Here is a 20094-nt window from a genome sequence, read left to right on the forward strand (position 1 = left end):
AAAGTGTGACAAGCTGTGGGCATGAGAAAGCTAAACTATTAAATGTTGCGAATCACATTACTGACTTGTGAGGAAATTGATAGCTTCTGTTAGTTTATGTAACTTGGCTATTAAATGAGCTACTGATATAATTTCATAGACACAGTCTTTTAGGAGGTGTCATTCAGACCCCTTAAAACAAAAACAAAAATGGACTCAAATTTGCTCGTACTTGCAAAGTGTTTGTACGTTGTCATTTGTTTCTCACAGCTACCTTTGAGGGTGCTTAGTAGTATGATTCCTGTTTTAAAAATTCAGAAATTGATACTTTTAAAAGTCAAGTTATCGTCTTGCTAAGATAAAATAGCCAGAAAATGTACAGTGTGTGAAGTTAGGGCTCAAATCCAGATATCTTGGTTCCGAATCCTGGCCTCAAGTCACTGTAACCTGCTCCCTTTCTGTTTGCAGTTTACAGTTTATAGACTCCTCTCCCTACATTTAAAAAATACATTTATGTGAATTGTTCTCAGAAGTGTGGTCCTGCAGCCTCTGGTGGCCCCGGATGCCTTTTCAGGGGCTTCTCAAGGTCTAAATTATTTTATAATTAGCCTTTTCCTCTCTCATTCTATTATGAGTGTTGGGGGATTTTTTCCAAAGGCTACAAATTAAATGCAGAAGCATGTATGAGAATACAGCTGTCCTCTGTAAGCCACACATTAAAGAGATTTGCAGAAACGTAAACAGTGCCATTCTTTCAACTAGATTTTTTTTTTTTTTGGTTTTGGAAAATACAGTAATTTTTAAACAAAATATGTTAATTTTACATGTATGGGGTTAATTGTTATTTTTAAGTGAATTAACAAGTACATATTTTTGAAAGGCTCAGTTTTAATATTTAATACAGTAAATATCTACAGATACAGTTCAATAAGTAAAAGTTCTTTGGAGTCCTCAGTGAGTTTTGTAAGTGTAAAGGGATTTTGAGACCAAGAAGTATGAGAGTCACTGATTTACGTGATGCCTGTATCGTTGAGGCAGCTCCGCTGTTACTTTCCCTTTCCCAAATAGTGTGTGTATTTTCCTGCATGATCTGTCATTATCTCACCTTTTGTGTTTTTAAGCGACATTTGAAGAGTATTAACCATTAAAAGGCCTTAGCTAAGTAAGGGGTTAAAGAAATGTAGCAATCCCAAGAGTTGAAGTAGGATTCTCAAAACAATCAACAGAGACTAGTCAGTGACTTAGGAGGCCTCTCTAATACTGGGGACTGAGCCCCTTGGAGAGTTAATTGAAGGGACAGACTGATTCGGCTCTTTGGAACCTCGTGGAGGTGAAGGTGACACATCTGTGTTTGCTGATGGTTAAATTTACAAAGAAGACAATTTCTAGTTGCTACTCATGAACACATTTGTAATCAACAAGTCTCCAAATAATAGCATGTTGAAGCATATGGCATGATAAAGCTCAGTGAGTCTGGGTTTTAAGGATATTGTTGAATGACTGGAGATCCAGTCCAAACGTTCTGCTGGTTTCTGACTTCACAGATCTAACTGTTGTTCTTTCTTTCTCTCCTTTACTCTGTCCCTCAAACTCTTGTGTTTTTTCCTTGTTTTAAAGTATTACCTAATTTGAGTTAAGGGATTCTGTCTGAGGGAAAGAAATTGTATTATGGCAGTTTTATGCCAGATGGAAGGATAGAACTGATTCAGCAAATGTGTGTGTACATAGACAGACATCAAGCACATTAGTTAGGTCAGCTTAGTGTATGGTGTTAGACACTAACTTTTTTTCAGACTTTCCCAGCCAGAAGGGAGTGATCTGGAGCTCTGGCTATTCCAGCTGCAAAGAGGGCTAAGGGAATCAGTATTTCAGGTTCACTTCCAATCCATTTTCCACAGCCGCCGAGTACTTGCTGAAAAGCTTGAAAGTATTGATTCACTTACCAAATTGCGGCTAACAGATCATTGTTAACCAGTAGTGCTGATGTTTCAGATGTAGTGTTAGGAAAATAGCTTCTTATCTCCCTTTACTTGGAGCATCTTCCATTTTTGAAATCTTTTTTTTTAAAAATTAGGTCAGGGCTTCCCTGGTGGCGCAGTGGTTGAGAGTCCGCCTGCCGACGCAGGGGACACGGGTTCGTGCCCCGGTCCGGGAAGATCCCACATGCCGCGGAGCGGCTGGGCCCGTGAGCCATGGCCGCTGAGCCTGCGCGTCCGGAGCCTGTGCTCCGCAACGGGAGAGGCCACAGCAGTGAGAGGCCCGCGTACCGCAAAAATAAATAAAAATAAATAAATAAATAAATAAATAAAAAGTAGGTCAGTGAGGACCCCACAAGGGAGAAGAAGAAATCATTCATATTTTAATTGTCAGAAAACATGATGGAAACAAAAGGAGTACAGCAAAGCAGGTTTTAAGAAAAAAATTTTTAACCATGCATTGCAACACTTTGTTTTTCATGCTGCTTTATTTACTGACTTGGATAGATGAGGGATATTTGAAACGTGAGTTTATTTAGAAGTGTTTAAAAGTAGCTGATTTTCTTATCTAGCATTGACTTAGGGGCTAGGAGGCCAGTTTGTGTGTCACTTAATAACTCCATGGTTTTATGATCGTTTTATTGCTTAATTGACTCCTGGATTTCTGGTTTCCTCAGGTGATGGGATGGGGGTCAGAGTAGATGCTTATATGGCTTATTCTCTCCTAAATGATTATAAAATAGCCCATATCTATATGAAGTGCTTTGCAGATGGGGAAGACCCCCAACTTTCACGTGAATTGAGAGATGGGAATAATGCCTGTGGTAGGACAAGTTGGTCATGACTGGACTCAGAGGAGAACGAACCAGTGAAGTAAATGGAAGCAGGTTATTAAACGGGAGGTCCAGGGAATGAGAGAAGTGGTGAAAACTGGAAACTGAGAAGGTTATTGCAGTTTGAAAAAAATATTTCAAGCTGGTACAACAAGTAGGACTGATTTATATTTAGGGTTAACATTAGATTGGTTATTCATTGAGAATATGCTTATTGAGTCCATACTTATTATGTCCTTAGTAAATACATTTTAAATGAATGAACGAATACACGCATTTGATTCAGTGAGTCCTAGAATGACACACTAAACTGAAATCATGGAAGAATTTAGACTCATTTCAGAGTCATCCAATCAGCTTTGACTTGGAGGTTTTCTGTCGTTTGACAGGCTCCCCACCTTCCATACCATGAACTGACAGCTTCTCTGTCTCTGTGTCACTGCAGTGGTTGCTCTCCTGCATGATTATTTTTAAAGACAGGGAGCTTCATTCCTATGAACCTCAGGGCATACGTTTAAAAGGTGGTTTTCATAAAGTTCTTTAATATGTAGGAATTTGTTTATTTTTTATTACATAGTTGGAGCATTCTAGTTTCTGAGACAAGTGATCAGGCTTCAAGTCTATTAGCAATTTAGAGTATTGGCAGTAATTCAGGTGTTGTAGATTCAACGGGTTAGTATCCTTTCTGTTTTCCTTTTGGGTAATGCTTCTCTTTGCTTATCTGTTGTGCTCTTCAAACTATGTGTTTCTAGAGAAACAGTAATGATTTTTTAAAGAGCAGTGCTATATGTGACAGTGAATGCTAAAACCAGGGTTTGACATAGTTTATTATAATATCGGTAGTTAGTGGAAGCTCTTAAGAGGTTAAAGATGTATTTACTACCCAAGCACCATTTTAGCTACAGCAGTGGAAGTTTTAGAAATCACTGATGCTGCGAGCACCTTAGTAAATTTTCTCTTGTTTGTTGTTGTTTACCTTGATCACCCACCCAGTTACTTCCCCGCCCCCCGCTTTCCCATACCGTATTTTTGGGAAAGAAGTCACTGTGCAGCTCACACTTAAGTAGTGGGGAATTATGCTTCCCTACCTTTAGGCAGAGTATCTGCATAAACTTTTTGGAATTCTGCATGGGAGATTTGTCTGTTCTGCCTCACTTATTAGTTTATCCAATTATTTATATCAGTATGGACTCATGGACATTTATTTTGTATCGTGGGTTATAATCCAATACTACTTTATTTTGTTGCTCAAATTGTTCCAGCTTTTGCCATTGGGAGCTCTTTGGGTTGACTCCTGTGCCCCTTGGATATACCTCCAGCAGTGTGGGTTTGCTTTTTGTTTTTGTTTTTTTGTGCACTTCCTTATTTTCTGGCCCTGTGAGGTGCTCTAGGCTTATCTTGTATATTTCCTGCCCCAGCCCTGGAATCAGCCCTTTCTCCACACAGCCCTGGTTCTTTTTATTGCAGAATGATATTAGAAACCAAGATTTGTGTGTTAGGTATGTTTGTTGCTACTGGGTTGTTGTTGTTGTTGTTTTGCGGTACGCGGGCCTCTACTGTTGTGGCCTCTCCCGTTGCGGAGCACAGGCTCTGGACGCGCAGGCTCAGCGGCCATGGCTCACGGGCCCAGCCGCTCTGAGGCATGTGGGATCTTCCCGGACCGGGGCACGAACCCGCGTCCCCTGCATCGGCAGGCGGACTCTCAACCACTGAGCCACCAGGGAAGCCCCTGGGTTGTTGTTTTTTTAGGTCTTCTCATCTGACAAAGCAAAGAAATAAATGTGCATATACTAACCCTTGTATGAATATATCTATGGTATATGCATACCTATAAATATTTCTTTATGTAACCATCTGTGTCTGTATTAAGCTATTCATGAGTTCGTACTCATGTCTCCAGCTCGAATCCATGGCCCCATGGATCATTCTAGCCTCTTCCCCTTGCTTATCTATAAATTTCCATTCCAGTAGTGAGACTCTTGGCTCCTACCATCCGCTGTCCGTTTACTTAGTTGTTCAATTCCAGTATACATGTACACCAGTATCAGAATTGTTAACCTGTAGTCCTCGTGGTAAACAACTTTATCAGGTAGAATACAATGCTTATGTGCAGATCTCCTTTTGCCTTTATTCTTATAGACCCCCAAAGTTTCTTAGGTCAGCACATTTCCTCTCCCCAGCCTCTTTCAGTAAGATTTTTTCATGTGTATACAGGTAGATTCTCTTGTCACCATCTGCATTCCTTCTTGGGGTCCCTTACCCTCCTAATTTTCTTTCACTTTGCATATATTAAAGCTCACTCTTTGTGTTGTAAAATTCTATGAGTTTTGACAAGTGCATAATGTCATGTATGCACTACTACAGTATTATACAGAACAGTTTCATCCTATAAGTCCCTTGTGCTTCATCTATTCATCCTCCCCCAAACCCCCAAATTCTTGGCAGCCACTGGTCTTTTTACTGTCTCAGTAGCTTTGCCTTTTATAGCTTTTGTAATTGGAATCATACAGTCTCTGTAGCACTTTCACACTGATTTCATTCACTTAGCAATATGTATTTAAGATTTCTCCATTTTGTGTGTGAGTTTGGCTTGGTAGCTTATGCCTCTACCAAAGTGTCTGTACCATTTTACATTTCCATCATCAGTGAATGAGAATTCCTGTTGTTCTGCATCCTCATCAACATTTGATATACAGGTTATTGGATTTCAGCCATTCTAATAGTTGTATAGTACTCTCATTAGTTTTTATTTTTTTTATATATTTATTTATTTATGTATTTAATTTTGGCTGTGTTGGTTCTTCGTTGCCGCACGCGGGCTTTCTCTAGTTGTGGCGAGCGGGGGCTACTCTTTGTTGTGGGGCGTGGGCTTCTCATTGCGGGGGCTTCTCTTGTTGCGGAGCACAGGCTCTAGGCATGCGGGCTTCAGTAGTTGTGGCACACGGGCTCAGTAGTTGTGGCGCACGGGCTTAGTTGCTCCGCGGCATGTGGGAATCTTCTCGGACCAGGGCTCGAACCTGTGTCCCCTGCACTGGCAGGTGGATTCTTAACCACTGCGCCACCAGGGAAGCCCTCTCATTGTTTTTTAAATTTCAGTTTCCTAACAACAAACGATGTTGTGCACATTTATTTATTTATTTATTTGAGCATCTTATATGCTTATTTGCCATCTGCACATCTTCTTTGGTAAAGCATCTCCTTAGATATCTTGGTTTTTAATTGAGTTGTTTGTCTTCTCATTGTTGAAATTTAAGAGTGTATATTTTTGAATACCAGTTCCTTATGAGATATGTTTTGCAAGGTTTTCTCCAGTCAGTGGCTTGACTTTTTATTCTCATAACAATGCATTTCACAGACTCGAGGTTTTTAATTTTAATGACGTCCAGCTTGTCAATTGTTCTTTCATGGATTGTCCTTTTTGGTGTTGTATCTTAAAATTCATTGCCAAACCCCAGGTCACCTAGATCTTTGCCTGTTTTATCACCTAGAAGTTTTATAGTTTTGCATTTTACATAGTCTATGATCCATTTTTAGTTAATTTTTTTGAAAGAGGTAAGGTCTGTGACTAGATATTGCTGTTTTTGTATTTGGATGTCCAGTTGTTACAGCACCATTTGTTGTATAGACTGTCCTTTCTCTCTTGGATTATCTTTGCTTCTTTGTCAAAGGCCAGTTCACTGTATTTATGTGGGTTTATTTCTGGGTTCTGTTTTCTGTTCTGCTGTTTCATTTGTTCGTTCACCAGTATCACACTATCTCGATTATTGTAGCTTTATAGTAAGTCTGGATATCACGTGGTGTCAATCCTTCAACTTTGTTCTTCTTCAGTATTGTGTTGGTATTCTGGCTCTTTTTCCTTTCCATATAAACATTAGAATTAATTTGTCAATATTCACAAAATAAGTTGCTGGGATTTTGATTGAGATTGAATTAAATCTGGAGACCTACTTGGGAAGAGTGGACATCTCAATCAAAATGAACATAAAATATCTTCCATTTGTTTACATTTTGATTCCATTCATCATAGTTTTGTAGGTTTTTTTGGCGTATGGATTCTGTATGTATTAATATTTTCTTAGATTTATACTTAGGTGTATAATTTTTTTGGTGGTTCTGTAAATAGTATTGTGTTATTAATTTCAAATTCCAGTCATTGCTAGTATATAGGGGAGCAATTGACTTGTATATCAACCTTTTACCCTATAATCTTCTTGTAATTGCTTATTAGTTTCAATTTTTGTTGTTGATTCTTTGGAATTCTCTGCATAGCATGTCATGTCATTTGTGAACAAAGACAGTTTTATTTTTTTCCTTCCCAATCTGTATGTATTACTTCCTTTTCAGTAACTAGGATTTCCAGTATGATATTGAGTAGGAGTAATGAGGGGATATCATTGCCGTGTTCCCAATTTTAGGGGGCGATTATCCAGTTTCTTACCATTAAGTCTGATGTCAGTTGTAGATTTTTTTGTATATGTTCTTTATAAAGTTGATGAAGTTTCCCTCTATTCCTAGTTTGCTGAGAGCTTTTAGTCATGAATGGGTATTGGATTTTGTCAAATGTGTTTTCTCTATCAGTTGATATGATCATACGATTTTTCTTTTAGCCTCTTTTCATGGTTAGATTACATTAATTGCTTTTCTTTTTTTAATTACTTCTCTAATGTTGAACCAGCCTTGCATACCTGGAGTTAATCCTACTTTGTCCTGGTGTATAATTCTTTTTATACATTGTTGAATTTGATTTGGTAGTATCTTGGTGAGGATTTTTGCATCTATGTTCATGAGAGATTGTTCTGTAGATTTCCTGTCTTGTAATGTCTTTTTCTGGTTTTAATATTAGCAAACCTGCTTTTTCATTTTCCTTTATTTCCATCTAGCTTTTTTTCCCGTACACACTCTCTGTGACTTTAAGTGTGTGAACATGATACACAAGTTTTGTTGTATTTGTTCACTTAAATTGTTCATCTCTAACATTCATTGTCTCTAGCAAAGCATTTTTTATGGTGCTTCATAATTTTCATTATAAGGTTTTCTTTTAATAACAGTTTCATTTAAATTCATGTTGAACTTTAAAATGAGAAATATCATTCAACTAACTATTTACAGAAAATGGTTATACTCTGAAATCTCTAGATATCTTTAGCAAAAATTTGTGGGATTGTCTTCTGTGGGATTATAGGTATATTAAAATAATGATAAGGAAATAACTTTTACTTTCCTTTGGCTAATAGGGAGAAATGTCATAGCACTTACTTACACAGGAACTCTTACCTAGAAAAAATTATGAGCTCCTATGCCTTATGAGTGCAGGGGTGGCCACAGATCAGGCCTGGCTGGCAGCGTAGGGATAGTTCTCCTGTTGGCACTCAATCCTTGCCTTTATGTTCTCCATCTTTCTCTCATTTACCATTTCTTTCCCAACTCTGGTGTGGAACAGAAGAATAGAGTTTAACAGTATTTACTTATCCTGTAGATTTTATATTTCCTACGGCAAATTTTAAAACAAGTTGAAAAAACCTTAAGTTGGTTTTTCTCTATTCTTTTGTTCCTTCAGCGTTTCTACACCTAAAAAGTTTTGCAGGGTGTGACTCTTCTGAGAGCTGGAAGATGATGGCAACAAAGAGGAAACTTTAGGACTTAATTAACCTGAGTAAAATATAAGTAGAAGAGGTTAATTATTAAGATTTTTAATATAAAGAGAAAAATGACAAACTGTTCATGTTTGTGTGTCTACCTTTTCACAGGCAGAGAATACCCCTAATGGACCAGACTGTGGTTATGGTTCCTTTCACCAGCAGTATTGGCTTGATGGAAAGATCATTGCTGTGGGGGTGATTGACATCCTTCCATACTGTGTCTCATCTGTATATTTGTACTACGATCCTGATTATTCGTTTCTGTCTTTGGGTGTCTACTCTGCACTCCGGTAAGATTGCTTTTGACAATTGTAATGGTCATGTACAACTTCAAATAATTCTTCATTTGATTATATTTTATTATAAACAGTAGAAATCCTGTTGGATAGTACATAATCATTTGTTGCTCTAGTAGTCTCTTATATATTGGTATTTAGAAATACCACTTTTAGAACTGAGGCCATAGTGTCTGATGGTAATTCCCTAGCTTTTTAAGGTATCCATCTGGTCTAATGTATGAGAAGTCACTGTGATGCTTTTGTTGTTTAGTTTATGCATTTATTTAAGCTCCCCTGTCAGAGCCACATAATGTTTTTTAAATGTTACATTACTTATATATTTCTCTTGTCATTACTATTGTATATATATATATTTATGATTAATTAAAGGTTATGTGAATCTGGTGTAAACGAATTAAAGCAGTGGCAGTCTGTTGGAAGAAATATACAGTTATATGTAGTATATAGAACAGGACCAGAGAGTCCCTGACTGACCACTTGAGTCTATGACCTCATTGAAAGATGATTTCCTTTTTATGTCCATGGCTGCAAATATATGCAACACAGCACAGATGTTTTTAGGTGCATTATCCTAATAATGAAAAGAGTGGGGTCTTATTTCATGAACATATTTGTTTTTATTTTTATTGCTGCTTGTCTGCATATACATGTGATAGAGGAGGAAGGAGCGTTGAGAATTATTTTTCTGTTGTTTGGGAGCTTGAGTCTCTTTTTTCTCCCTCTTTATCACTTTTTTCTCTTTGCTTTTCCCATTCTTTGTCTCTGATGGTCACGTTTTTCACATCTTGGTAAAATATACTTTGAGATTATTTTATTTACTGTGTATGTGCTTTTCTCTGAATTATAAAAGTAGGAGAGTTGATTTTTTTTAAATCACTAGTTGATTAAAAAAATATATGGTCCATAATTGATATTTCTGTGTTTTTCAGTGGCACACAATATTGATATTTTCAACATGACCTATCTTAATGCCAAGTTACATAGCAAATTAAAAAATATACAATGTTTATGACTGATCCTTATAATAATCTTTTATTTTTCTTATGTATTTAATTACATTTTGTATAAGCTAATTAAAAAACATCCATGATTCTTTGTAGTATCTTTTAACTCTTTGTGAAATTAGAACTGATAATTTAAAGCATTCACATTTTGTAACTTTAGAAGTGTGTATTTCAGAAAAGATACTTTTTCTTTGTATCAGAATCAGTCCGTACTTTGAAATTATTACCATTTTCTTCTTTTATTTATGTAGCTCTCACTTTACAATGTGTAGGCATGGATTTGTCTAGATTTCTCAGATAAATGTTAAGAATGATATTTATTCTTAGATAATAAATCCCAGCCTCTGTATGAAATATTTCATTTCTCAATAAACAAAGAGATATAGAAATCCCACTGCATTTGACATAGCAAATAATTCCCAACAAAATTTGTTCCCAGCAGTCTATTTGTTGCTTGGTATATCTCTTGAAAGTTCTGGAGCTGGAGGGCTTTGAGGAGGTAGTAGAGGAGCCTGAGAGCACGAAAGTTGGGGTCAGTGGAGAGTGAGGAGATGGCCACTGCATCTGTTTCCATGCTCTTGAGAATCTGAATTGCTGAGTTTATGGAAAAGGAAAGGCAGCCAGGAGACTGACATTATGAAGCAAAACTGGGGAGAGTAGGTTACAAGTTGCCAGTTCCATTACTGATTTTAATGTATTTCAGTGAAGCCTGTTAAATTTTTCCTCCATTTCTTCAGTTTCTTAAGCAATCGTACAATCAATAAAGAGTTTTTATATTTTAATCTGTAATCAAGATTACAGATTACTAGATTTTTATGTAATCTAGTCTACAGATTTTAAAAATGTTTGAATTGGGGATCATGAGCATGGAATTTGTTTCCTTTCTTTTTTTTTTTTAGCAAGATGAATTTTAGAAATATAATTAATTTGCTTAACAGTTGTTTATTTGAGCACAGTCTGTGCGTCCTGGAACTATTTGTAGATGTGAATAAGACAGGGTTTCCAGCTTTGTCAAAGCAGACAGTAAATTAGAAAACGGACAACACAATCTTAGAGACTCTGTTGTGCTGTGACAAAAATGAAATTATGGTAGTAGGCATGAGGCCCTTTTTATATAGGGTGGTTAGGAAAGACCTCTCTGAAAAGCCAAGAAAGAAGAATAGGAGCCAGCTATGTAAAAATCTGAGGATAGACGTCCAGGTCAAAGGTAGCAAGTCCAAGTGCCCTGAGGTCGTTGGAATGAAGAGAACGAAGGGAAGGCCTCATGGGCTAGGAAATGGGGTAGAACCTAGACAGTGCTGTGCGAGGATGGCAGCAAGGCAGGTGGTGTTGATGAGGGGACAAATGGAGAAGGGCTTATAGGTAATGGTAAGGAGGTTGGATTTTATCTAAGTGTGATACCAACCCAGTGTGAGGGTGAAGGGTTTGGAGAGGTTACCTCGTCTGATTAATTTTGCAAAAGACTACTTAGACTGCTCTGTGAGGTTATGGAGGGGCCAGAGTGGAAACTGGAAATCTATCTGGGAGGCTGTTAGAGTTGCCCAAGGGAGGCCTAATGGTGGCTTGGACCAAAATACCTGAGGTGGAGGTGGTGAGAAATGGTCAGATTCACGGTATATTTTGGAGATAGAGCCAACTGGACTTGTTGATGGGTTGGACATGGGGGTGAGAGGAAGAGAACAATTAAGTGTGGATCATAGGCTTGGGGCCTGAACAGCTTGGTGGTGGAGTGGTGCTGCAGTTAACTGAGATGAGCAGGGCCGAGTAAAGGAGGGCCGTTGGGTATTGCAGTCCTCATCAGAGCTGGGTGGTCCTACATTGCTTGCCGTATCATTGCGTTCTTCCTCAGTTTGAACCTTAAGAGTGGGTTAGTTCTGAGAATAATAGGATCTATTCTATTTTAGCCTAATAATGTTCAGTCTCTTTGGATTTAGAAATACTTTTGTTGTAAAGATGAATTTTTAGGGTAACGACCCTTCAATGCTTTAAATTTGAACTTGCAAAATGCACAGACGGGGCTTCCCTGGTGGCGCAGTGGTTGAGAGTCCGCCTGCCGCTGCAGGGGACACGGGTTCGTGCCCCGGTCTGGGAAGATCCCACATGCCGCGGAGCGCCTAGGCCCGTGAGCCATGGCCGCTGAGCCTGCGCGTCCAGAGCCTGTGCTCCACAACGGGAGAGGCCACAACAGTGAGAGGCCCATGTACCACCAAAAAAAAAAAAAAAAAAAAAAAAAAATGCACAGACTGTTCCCTTAAAAAATAAATTTCTCCTTGGATTTCAAGCATCCATTGCTACTAAAAACAAAGAAAAAGAAAAGGAAATTAAAACCTTCAAGAAACAAACATAAAAACAAAACAATTTTTCTCATACTTTAGAAATGTACCGAAGCTTTGCTTAAAGTTCTCGAACACAAGCGGTCATTCAGTTGGACAAGTAGGATGAAATTCTGTGCCCAGATTTATCCGGATACAAATTAAAACCACGTCAAGCATAGGCATTGCTGACAGCTTCTTTTTTCAATTAATCCTTGCCTGTGCCAACAAATAGAGAAAAGGCAGTGAGATAGCATGGTTTTTTCCCCCCTCTTTAGTTTTAGAGAAAATAAATATTAAAGTAGTATCTGGACATAGAGAGTAATATGTCATATATAGTTGAAAGTGTTTGCATGTAAATGGTCATAGTAGTATTCTTCCTGAAATTTGTTGGGTTTTGAGCTTTCTAAAATTTGTTGTACTGTTTTTAACCTGATAAATCCAGTCTTTGAGAACTCCAGGTGATAATGAATAATAAGGAATTGTATTAAATAGATCTTTGTACTTTTATGCTCTTTGAATTTTAGATACACTGCTATGCCCAATAAAGAGTAAAACCAGAACTTCGGTGCATTTGCTAAAATAATATACTTTTCTTTGGTGTCTCTTTAGTAAAAGTCATCTTAAAGTGTTTTTAAAATTGTTTTTCTTTCAACACTTGGATTTTTATTTTGATAGCTTAATGTCAGATTTTATCAAATATGTGTTACCAAATTGTACAGTACTTTGAATTTTGGAACTAAATTTAACTGTACCTTGATCTTTATTCTTCTTTTGGCAGAGAAATTACTTTTACTAGGCAGCTTCATGAGAAAACACCTCAACTCAGCTATTACTATATGGGTTTCTACATTCATTCATGTCCCAAGATGAAATATAAGGTAAAGTTGATTTTCACACGTTTGCTATAGATTCAAGTTATGAAAATTAGTGCTTTCATAGTTTCTCATCACATTAGTTTAACATGCTTGTACATTTTTATGTAAATCATGAATTATTTTTAAATGTGTCTTAAACTTTTCATAGAATCTAGCTTCTTCATTGCCTAAAACAGTGCCTGACAAAATAGGCACTTAATATTTGTTTAATATAGGTTAATCTGTAGGAATTCACTGACTATATCCCAGCTATTCTAGAACTTCAGTAGGGCCCTGCTTCCTTGGGGCAGTACAGTAGTACCCATTAAGAAATCTACCTTCCTGAGGTGCATCCTCACCCTCTCCCCCCTCCAGTCCTTCTCCCTCCATTCAGTTATAGCTTTGTTTCCTTTGGACACAGTCACACTCCAGAAAAGCTGGAGCTCGGTGTAAGTAGTAAGATATTTTCCATAGCACAATATTTGCAAATGTTTGTAAGGTTTTCATTATGGGAAAATGAATCTTTAATATGATTTTTGTCTCAGAGCACAGAATTTGGAGTTTTGAAAGGGTTTGAATGGGTTAATTAAGGAAATCTGTTTGCTGCCTCAGAAATGAAGCTTTCTGTAATGAGAACTACAGTCTCCACTGTTCTTACTTTGTAATTCATTTTATTATTGTCAGATTTAAGTATATTTCAGAATTTCCCTTTTAACAAAAGGTCTTACCATTTATGACTCTCTCTATTATTATTTTATTGTGTTTTTTTAATTATTGAAGTATAATTGACCTGCAACACTGTATTGGTTTTGGGTGTACAATATGGTGATTCGACATTTCTGTACATTACAAAATGATCACAGCAAGAAGTCTAGTAATTATGTGTCACCATATAACGCTATTACAATATTATTATTATTTTAATTTTCAGGCCTGATTTTATTTTTTTTAATTTTAATTAATTAATTAATTTATTTTTGTCTGCCTCACGTGGCATGTGGGATCTTAGTTCCCCGACCAGGGATCGAACCTGCGCCCCCTGCAGTGCAAGCGCAGAGTGTTAACCACTGGACCACCAGGGAAGTCCCATAGTATTATTGACTATATTCCCAATGCTGTGCATTTCATCCCCATAACTCATTTATTTTGTAACTGGAAATTTGTGCCTCTTAATCTCCCTCACCTATTTCACTCATTCCCCACCCACTCCCCTCTGGCACCACCAGTTTGTTCTCTGCATCTATGAGTCTGTTTTTTTTTAATTTTTTATGTTTGTTCATTTGTTTTGTTTTTTAGATTCCACTTATAAATGAAATCATATGGTATTTGTCTCTCTGTGTCTGACTTATTTCACTTATCATAATACCCTCTAGATCCGTCTATGTTGTCACAAATGGCAAGATTTAATTCTTTTTTTTTTTTTTGCGGTATGCGGGCCTCTCACTGTTGTGGCCTCTCCCGTTGCGGAGCACAGGCTCCAGACGCGCAGGCTCAGCGGCCATGGCTCACGGGCCCAGCCGCTCCGCGGCACATGGGATCTTCCCAGAACGGGGCACGAACCCGTGTCCCCTGCATCAGCAGGCGGACTCTCAACCACTGCACCACCAGGGAAGCCCTAATCCTTTTTTATGGCTGAGTAATATTCCATTGTGTGTGTCACACAATACACACCTGTCTTCTTTATCCATTCATCTATTGATGGGCACTTAGGTTGCTTTGACATCTTGGCTATTGTACATAATGCTGCAGTGAACATAGGGGGTGCGTGTCTCTTTTTGAATTGGTGTTTTTCTTTGGAAAAATACTTAGAAGTGGAATTGCTAGATTGTATGGTGGTTCTATTTTCAATTTTTTGAGGAACCTCCATAGTGTTTTCCATAGTGGCTATACCAATTTACATTTCCACCAGTAGTGCATGAGGGTTCCCTTTTCTCTACATCCTTGTGAACACTTGTTATTTGTTGTCTTTTTGATAATAGCCATTCTGACAGGTGTGAGGTGATATCTCCTTGTAATTTTGATTTACATTTACCCGATGATTAGTGATGTTGAGCAGCTTTTCATATGCCTGTTAACCATCTGTATGTCTTCTTTGGAAAAATGTCTGTTCAGGTCCTCTGCCCATTTTATAATTGGGTTGTTTGGTTTTTTTGATGTTAAATTTTATGACTCTCTTTAATGAAACTCTTTGATGTTTTCCAAGCATTAGTAGCCCACTATAAAAGCTCTGGAAAGTATAGAGCAGTATAGAGGAACAGACTACATACATCCTGCCTACCATAATAACAGTAACCAAATACCTCTGATCTACTCAGAGCACTGCTTTAAGCTCTGAAGATGTGAAAAGATTTACACATGAATCTTCTTAAAACTTGTAACATAGGTGAAGATTGGGGGTATTTTACGTAAAATCAGGTCAATACAGTGGTCTGGTAAGTGGCCTAGGAGGCAGTGGGGTTTGCTGCATAGGGTATGGAAGAGGAAAGGGTTTAATTAAAAGGGAAGAGAGGCCTCAAAAAAGAGTAGGTATGACAGGGAAGCACATTTCATGGAGAAGGAGCATTTAAATAAGAATGAATAGGTGACAGTGCCATGCGTATTCATATAAAAGAGGAGGAGGAGGGCAGTCACCCTTCAATTAGTCGGTCTTCTTTGTAGCTGTAGCCGTGTTATGTGTTTTGTGGCCCTATCTGCTGTTTACAAGGTACATAACAATGTAAATATAATAAATATTATTCACTTTATATATAAAGTATATTAATGGTGTTTCGAGGAATAACTTAGAAGCAAAATAAGATCATAAACTGGTAATTTTAATTTGTGGTTCTGTGTAGTGCTCTTAGCATGGTAAGAGACCCAAATGTTAGGTTATTAGAAATAGTACCTAATAATGTTTGCTGGCAGTTTCCAGTGTTGTAATATTCTTTGTAGGCTAAAGTTCTTCGTAAATACAGGCACACCTCAGAGATATTGCGGGTTTAGTTCCAGACCACCACAATAAAGCGAATATTGCAATAAAGCAAGTCACATGAATTTTTTGATTTCCCAGTACACATAAAAGTTATATTTACACTGTACTGTAGTCTATTAAGCATACAATAGCATTATGTCTAAAAATACAGTGTACATACCTTAACTAAAAAATATTTTATTGGGCTCCCCTGGTGGCGGAGTGGTTGAGAGTCCGCCTGCCGATGCAGGGGACACGGGTTTGTGCCCCGGTCAGGGAGGATGCCACATGCCGTGGAGCGGCTGGGCCCGTGAGCCATGGCCGCTGAGCCTGCGCGTCCAGAGCCTGTGCTCCGCAACGGGAGAGGCCACAAAAGTGAGAGGCCCGCGTACCACAAAATATATATATATATATATATATATTTTATTGTGAAAAAATTCTAACCATCATCTGAGCCTTCATCAAGTTGTAATCTTTTCACTGGTGGAAATAGCAAAATGTGACACAGAGACACAAAGTGAGCAAATGCTGTTGGAAAGCAGTGCTGATGGACTTGCTTTTGACTCGGGGTTGCCACAAACATTCAATTATAAAAAACGCAACATCTGCAAAACGCAGTAAAGCAAAGTACAACAAAACGGGGTATGCCTGTATTACTTAAAATGATATTTCTTATTAAACAATCTTTAATTACTCATACTAATGGGTAAAGAATATGAAGAATATTGGAAGTATTTTAGGAATAACTTACGTTTTCAGGAATCCTACCTTCTCATTTCCAAATCCCCCAAATTTAATATCTGTTGGGAATTTGGAAACACTATTAAAACCTGTAAAACTAGGTTGCAGCCCAGAGTGGAAAAGGTAGGTGGAGGGGAATACTCACTAATCGTTTAAACAAAACTTTAAAAATTTCCCAATATATTATATCATAGTCACATTATATCTTCTTGGGAAAGACAGTTCTGAAAATCTGTACTATATTTAGTGACTTTGTAAATATTCGTGAGATAAGAATGATAAAATATTTGAATATTAAGTTAATTTTGTAAAGCCAGCATTTTCCTGGCATGGTGGTTTGAATACTTTTGGGTCTTCAAGAACATGTTGTTCTTAATTTTTGTATTGTTAGTTTAAGAAAATTGTTTTCATTACATCATGATTGAAGATACGTCATTTTAGGTAACTGAAGAGTAAAGATATTTTCATTTCAATTAAGGATATTTTATTATATTGTGAGCAAATGAGAACGCTCAGTTTTGGGGGAATAACACAACTGCTTTTAAACATGGGAATTTTCAACTGGAAAATGTGCCGTTTGGAATTATAAGATGGATATTGGTCCAAGCGTGAATGTTTCTCATTTCAAGTTGAAGGGCTAGAGCTAGAGACCAATAAAAGATAGCTCACAGAAAGTGAATTGTACACTATTAAAATTTTTCTCATTTTCAAGATTGAATGGGTAAATTTAGCATATAAATACAATAAAATAGCTAAAATTATATCTTCTTTCTTAGTGCATAACTAAGTGTTTCAAGCATTAGTAATGATATATTTTTGCCATATTGTAAAATATACAATGGAAAAATCTACAAAAGGGTATTTTTATCTGATATTAAAGAAAGAAAGAATATATTTTAAAATAGGAATATTTTTAATAACTAAGAAAGAGCAGTCTCTTAGGTACCTGGTATGCACTAGACACTGGGAATACGGTTGTAAGCAGGATAGATATGGGCTCTGCCCTAATGGAGGTTACATCCGAGGGGGTACATGATTGTAATCCAGTGCATAAAGTGGCACCAAGTGACTGTACCTGTAACTAGGACAGTGTTTCATTTGGGTTTTCTGGTGTAGATTTAGACATATTAAGTTATAATCTTCACTATATAGTAAAGTTTTTTTAACATCTTTATTGGAGTATAATTGCTTTACGATGGTGTGTTAGTTTCTGCTGTATAACAGAGTGAATCAGCTGTACGTATACATATATCCCCATATCTCCTCCCTCTTGCGTCTCCCTCCCACCCTCCCTATCCCACCCCTCTAGGTGGTCACAAAGCACCGAGCTTATCTCCCTGTACTATGCGACTGCTTCCCACTAGCTATCTATTTTGCATTTGGTAGTGTATATATGTCCATGCCACTCTCTCACTTTGTCCCAGCTTACCCTTCCCCCTCCCCGTGTCCTCAAGTCCATTCTCTGCGTCTGCATCTTTATTCCTGTCCAGCCCCTAGGTTCTTCAGAACCATTTTTTTTTTTTTTTAGATTCCATATATATACGTTAGCATACGGTATTTGTTTTTCTCTTTCTAACTTAACTTCACTCTGTATGACAGTCTCTAGGTCCGTCCACCTCACTACAAATAACTCAAGTTCATTTCTTTTTATGGCTGAGTAATATTCCATTGTATATATGTGCTACACCTTCTTTATCCATTCATCTGTCGATGGACACTTAGTTTTTCTTCCATGTCCTGGCTATTGTAGATAGAGCTGCAGTGAACATTGTGGTACGTGACTCTTCATAATGATCAAAGGATCAATCCAAGAAGAAGATATAGCAGTTGTGAATATTTATGCACCCAACATAGGAGCACCTCAATACATAAGGCAAATGTTAACAGCCATAAAAGGGGAAATCGACAGTAACACAATCATAGTAGGGGACTTTAAGTCCCCATTTTCACCATTGGACAGATCATCCAAAATGAAAATAAATAAGGAAACACAGCTTTAAATGATACATTAAACAAGATGGACTTAATTGATGTTTATAGGACATTCCATCCAAAAACAACAGAACACACTTTCTTCTCAAGTCCTCAAGGAACATTCTCCAGGATAGATCATATCTTGGGTCACAAATTAAGCCTTGGTAAATTTAAGAAAATTGAAATCGTATCAAGTATCTTTTCTGACCACAACGCTATGAGACTAGATATCAATTACAGGAAAAAAACTGTAAAAAATACAAACAATACACTACTAAATAACCAAGAGATCACTGAAGAAATGAAAGAGGAAATCAAAAAATAGCTAGAAACAAATGACTATGAAAACATGATGACCCAAAACCTATGGGATGCAGCAAAAGCAGTTCTAAGAGGGAAGTTTATAGCAATACAGTCCTACCTCAAGGAACAAGAAATATCTCAAATAAACAACCTAACCTTACACCTAGAGCAATTAGAGAAAGAAGAACCAAAAAACCCCAAAGTTAGCAGAAGAAAAGAAATCATAAACACCATATAATGCATTTATAATGTAGAGTAAATTAATTAACAGGTTTGAAATATACAAACTCTTTTATTGAGTAATGAACTGTCATGAAGACATGTTGAAATGAAGAGTCTATGTGTAGGAAGGACCATCATTTGATAGATGATTCCCAGAGCTTTCCATCATTAATTCCTCTTACCCTGTACTCTGTGTGTGCTGCTCTGTCCATCAGAGGTATATTCTGTTTCCCTCAACATAGATTGGACTGGCCTTGTGACTTGCGCTGACTAATAGGATACTGTAAAAGTATGTCTGAGACTTCAGACAGGCCCAAGCCTTAAGAGGGCAGATAGCTTTTGCTTCCTTTGTCTTTGAAGCCAGTCATCATGTAAAAGGTTGACTACCCTGCTGGCATGAGAGGCCACTTGGGAGGCCTTAGGCCATCTTGGATGTTTCAGCCCCAGCCAGGCAACAAGCTGAAAGCAGCTGTATGATTGAGCCTAAGAGAGATGGGCAGAAGAACCACCTAGCTGAGCTGTAGCCAACCCACAGAATCATGAGGAATAGTTAATTGTTGTTTTTTTAAGCCTCTAAGTTTTGGGGTGGTTTGTTAACTCACCAACAGATGACTGAAACACATGCTGTAGGATGGAAATCACTAGATACAGTTGTAGATTTCCACGTAGATGGAAATCATTCTGTGTTGAGCTGTGCAGACTCATTTCCTGAATTGAGCTGAGCTGATCTGTGAAGTTGCTGACAGCTCAGTGTGAGAGAGTTTCGGCAAAGTTACTTAACTTGCATGTGTGGTCATACCTAAAGATGTGCCCACTTGGCTTACGAGAATTCATCTTTATACAGCATTTTATTTAATACCCAGGCTTGGGCCTACGAGGCATTTGTTAATGTAATGACACATTTTGATTTTGCTTGTCTTGCTAATGTTGAGCACTGCAAGATGAAAATCACCATGTGGTCATTTTCATAGTTTCTTAGATGGCATGTGTTTTCCGTAGAGCCTC

At 37.6% G+C, this 20094-nt stretch overlaps 1 protein-coding gene across 6 annotated transcripts in view; it reads left to right on the forward strand.

Moving 5' to 3' along the window:
• Nucleotides 1-20094, forward strand: part of ATE1 (arginyltransferase 1) — a 163849-nt gene that overhangs the window by 66846 nt on the left and 76909 nt on the right. For all 6 annotated transcript variants that reach the window (XM_081221003.1, XM_081221005.1, XM_081221004.1 and 3 more), the window contains 2 exons: nt 8536-8717; nt 12824-12923. In XM_081221003.1, the coding sequence (XP_081077129.1) occupies nt 8536-8717; nt 12824-12923 (282 nt within the window). The remainder of the gene's footprint in view (nt 1-8535; nt 8718-12823; nt 12924-20094) is intronic.

The sequence above is a fragment of the Mesoplodon bidens genome (genome assembly GCF_964165515.1).
Source record: "Mesoplodon bidens genome assembly, chromosome: 1".
Taxonomy (NCBI): domain Eukaryota; kingdom Metazoa; phylum Chordata; class Mammalia; order Artiodactyla; family Ziphiidae; genus Mesoplodon; species Mesoplodon bidens.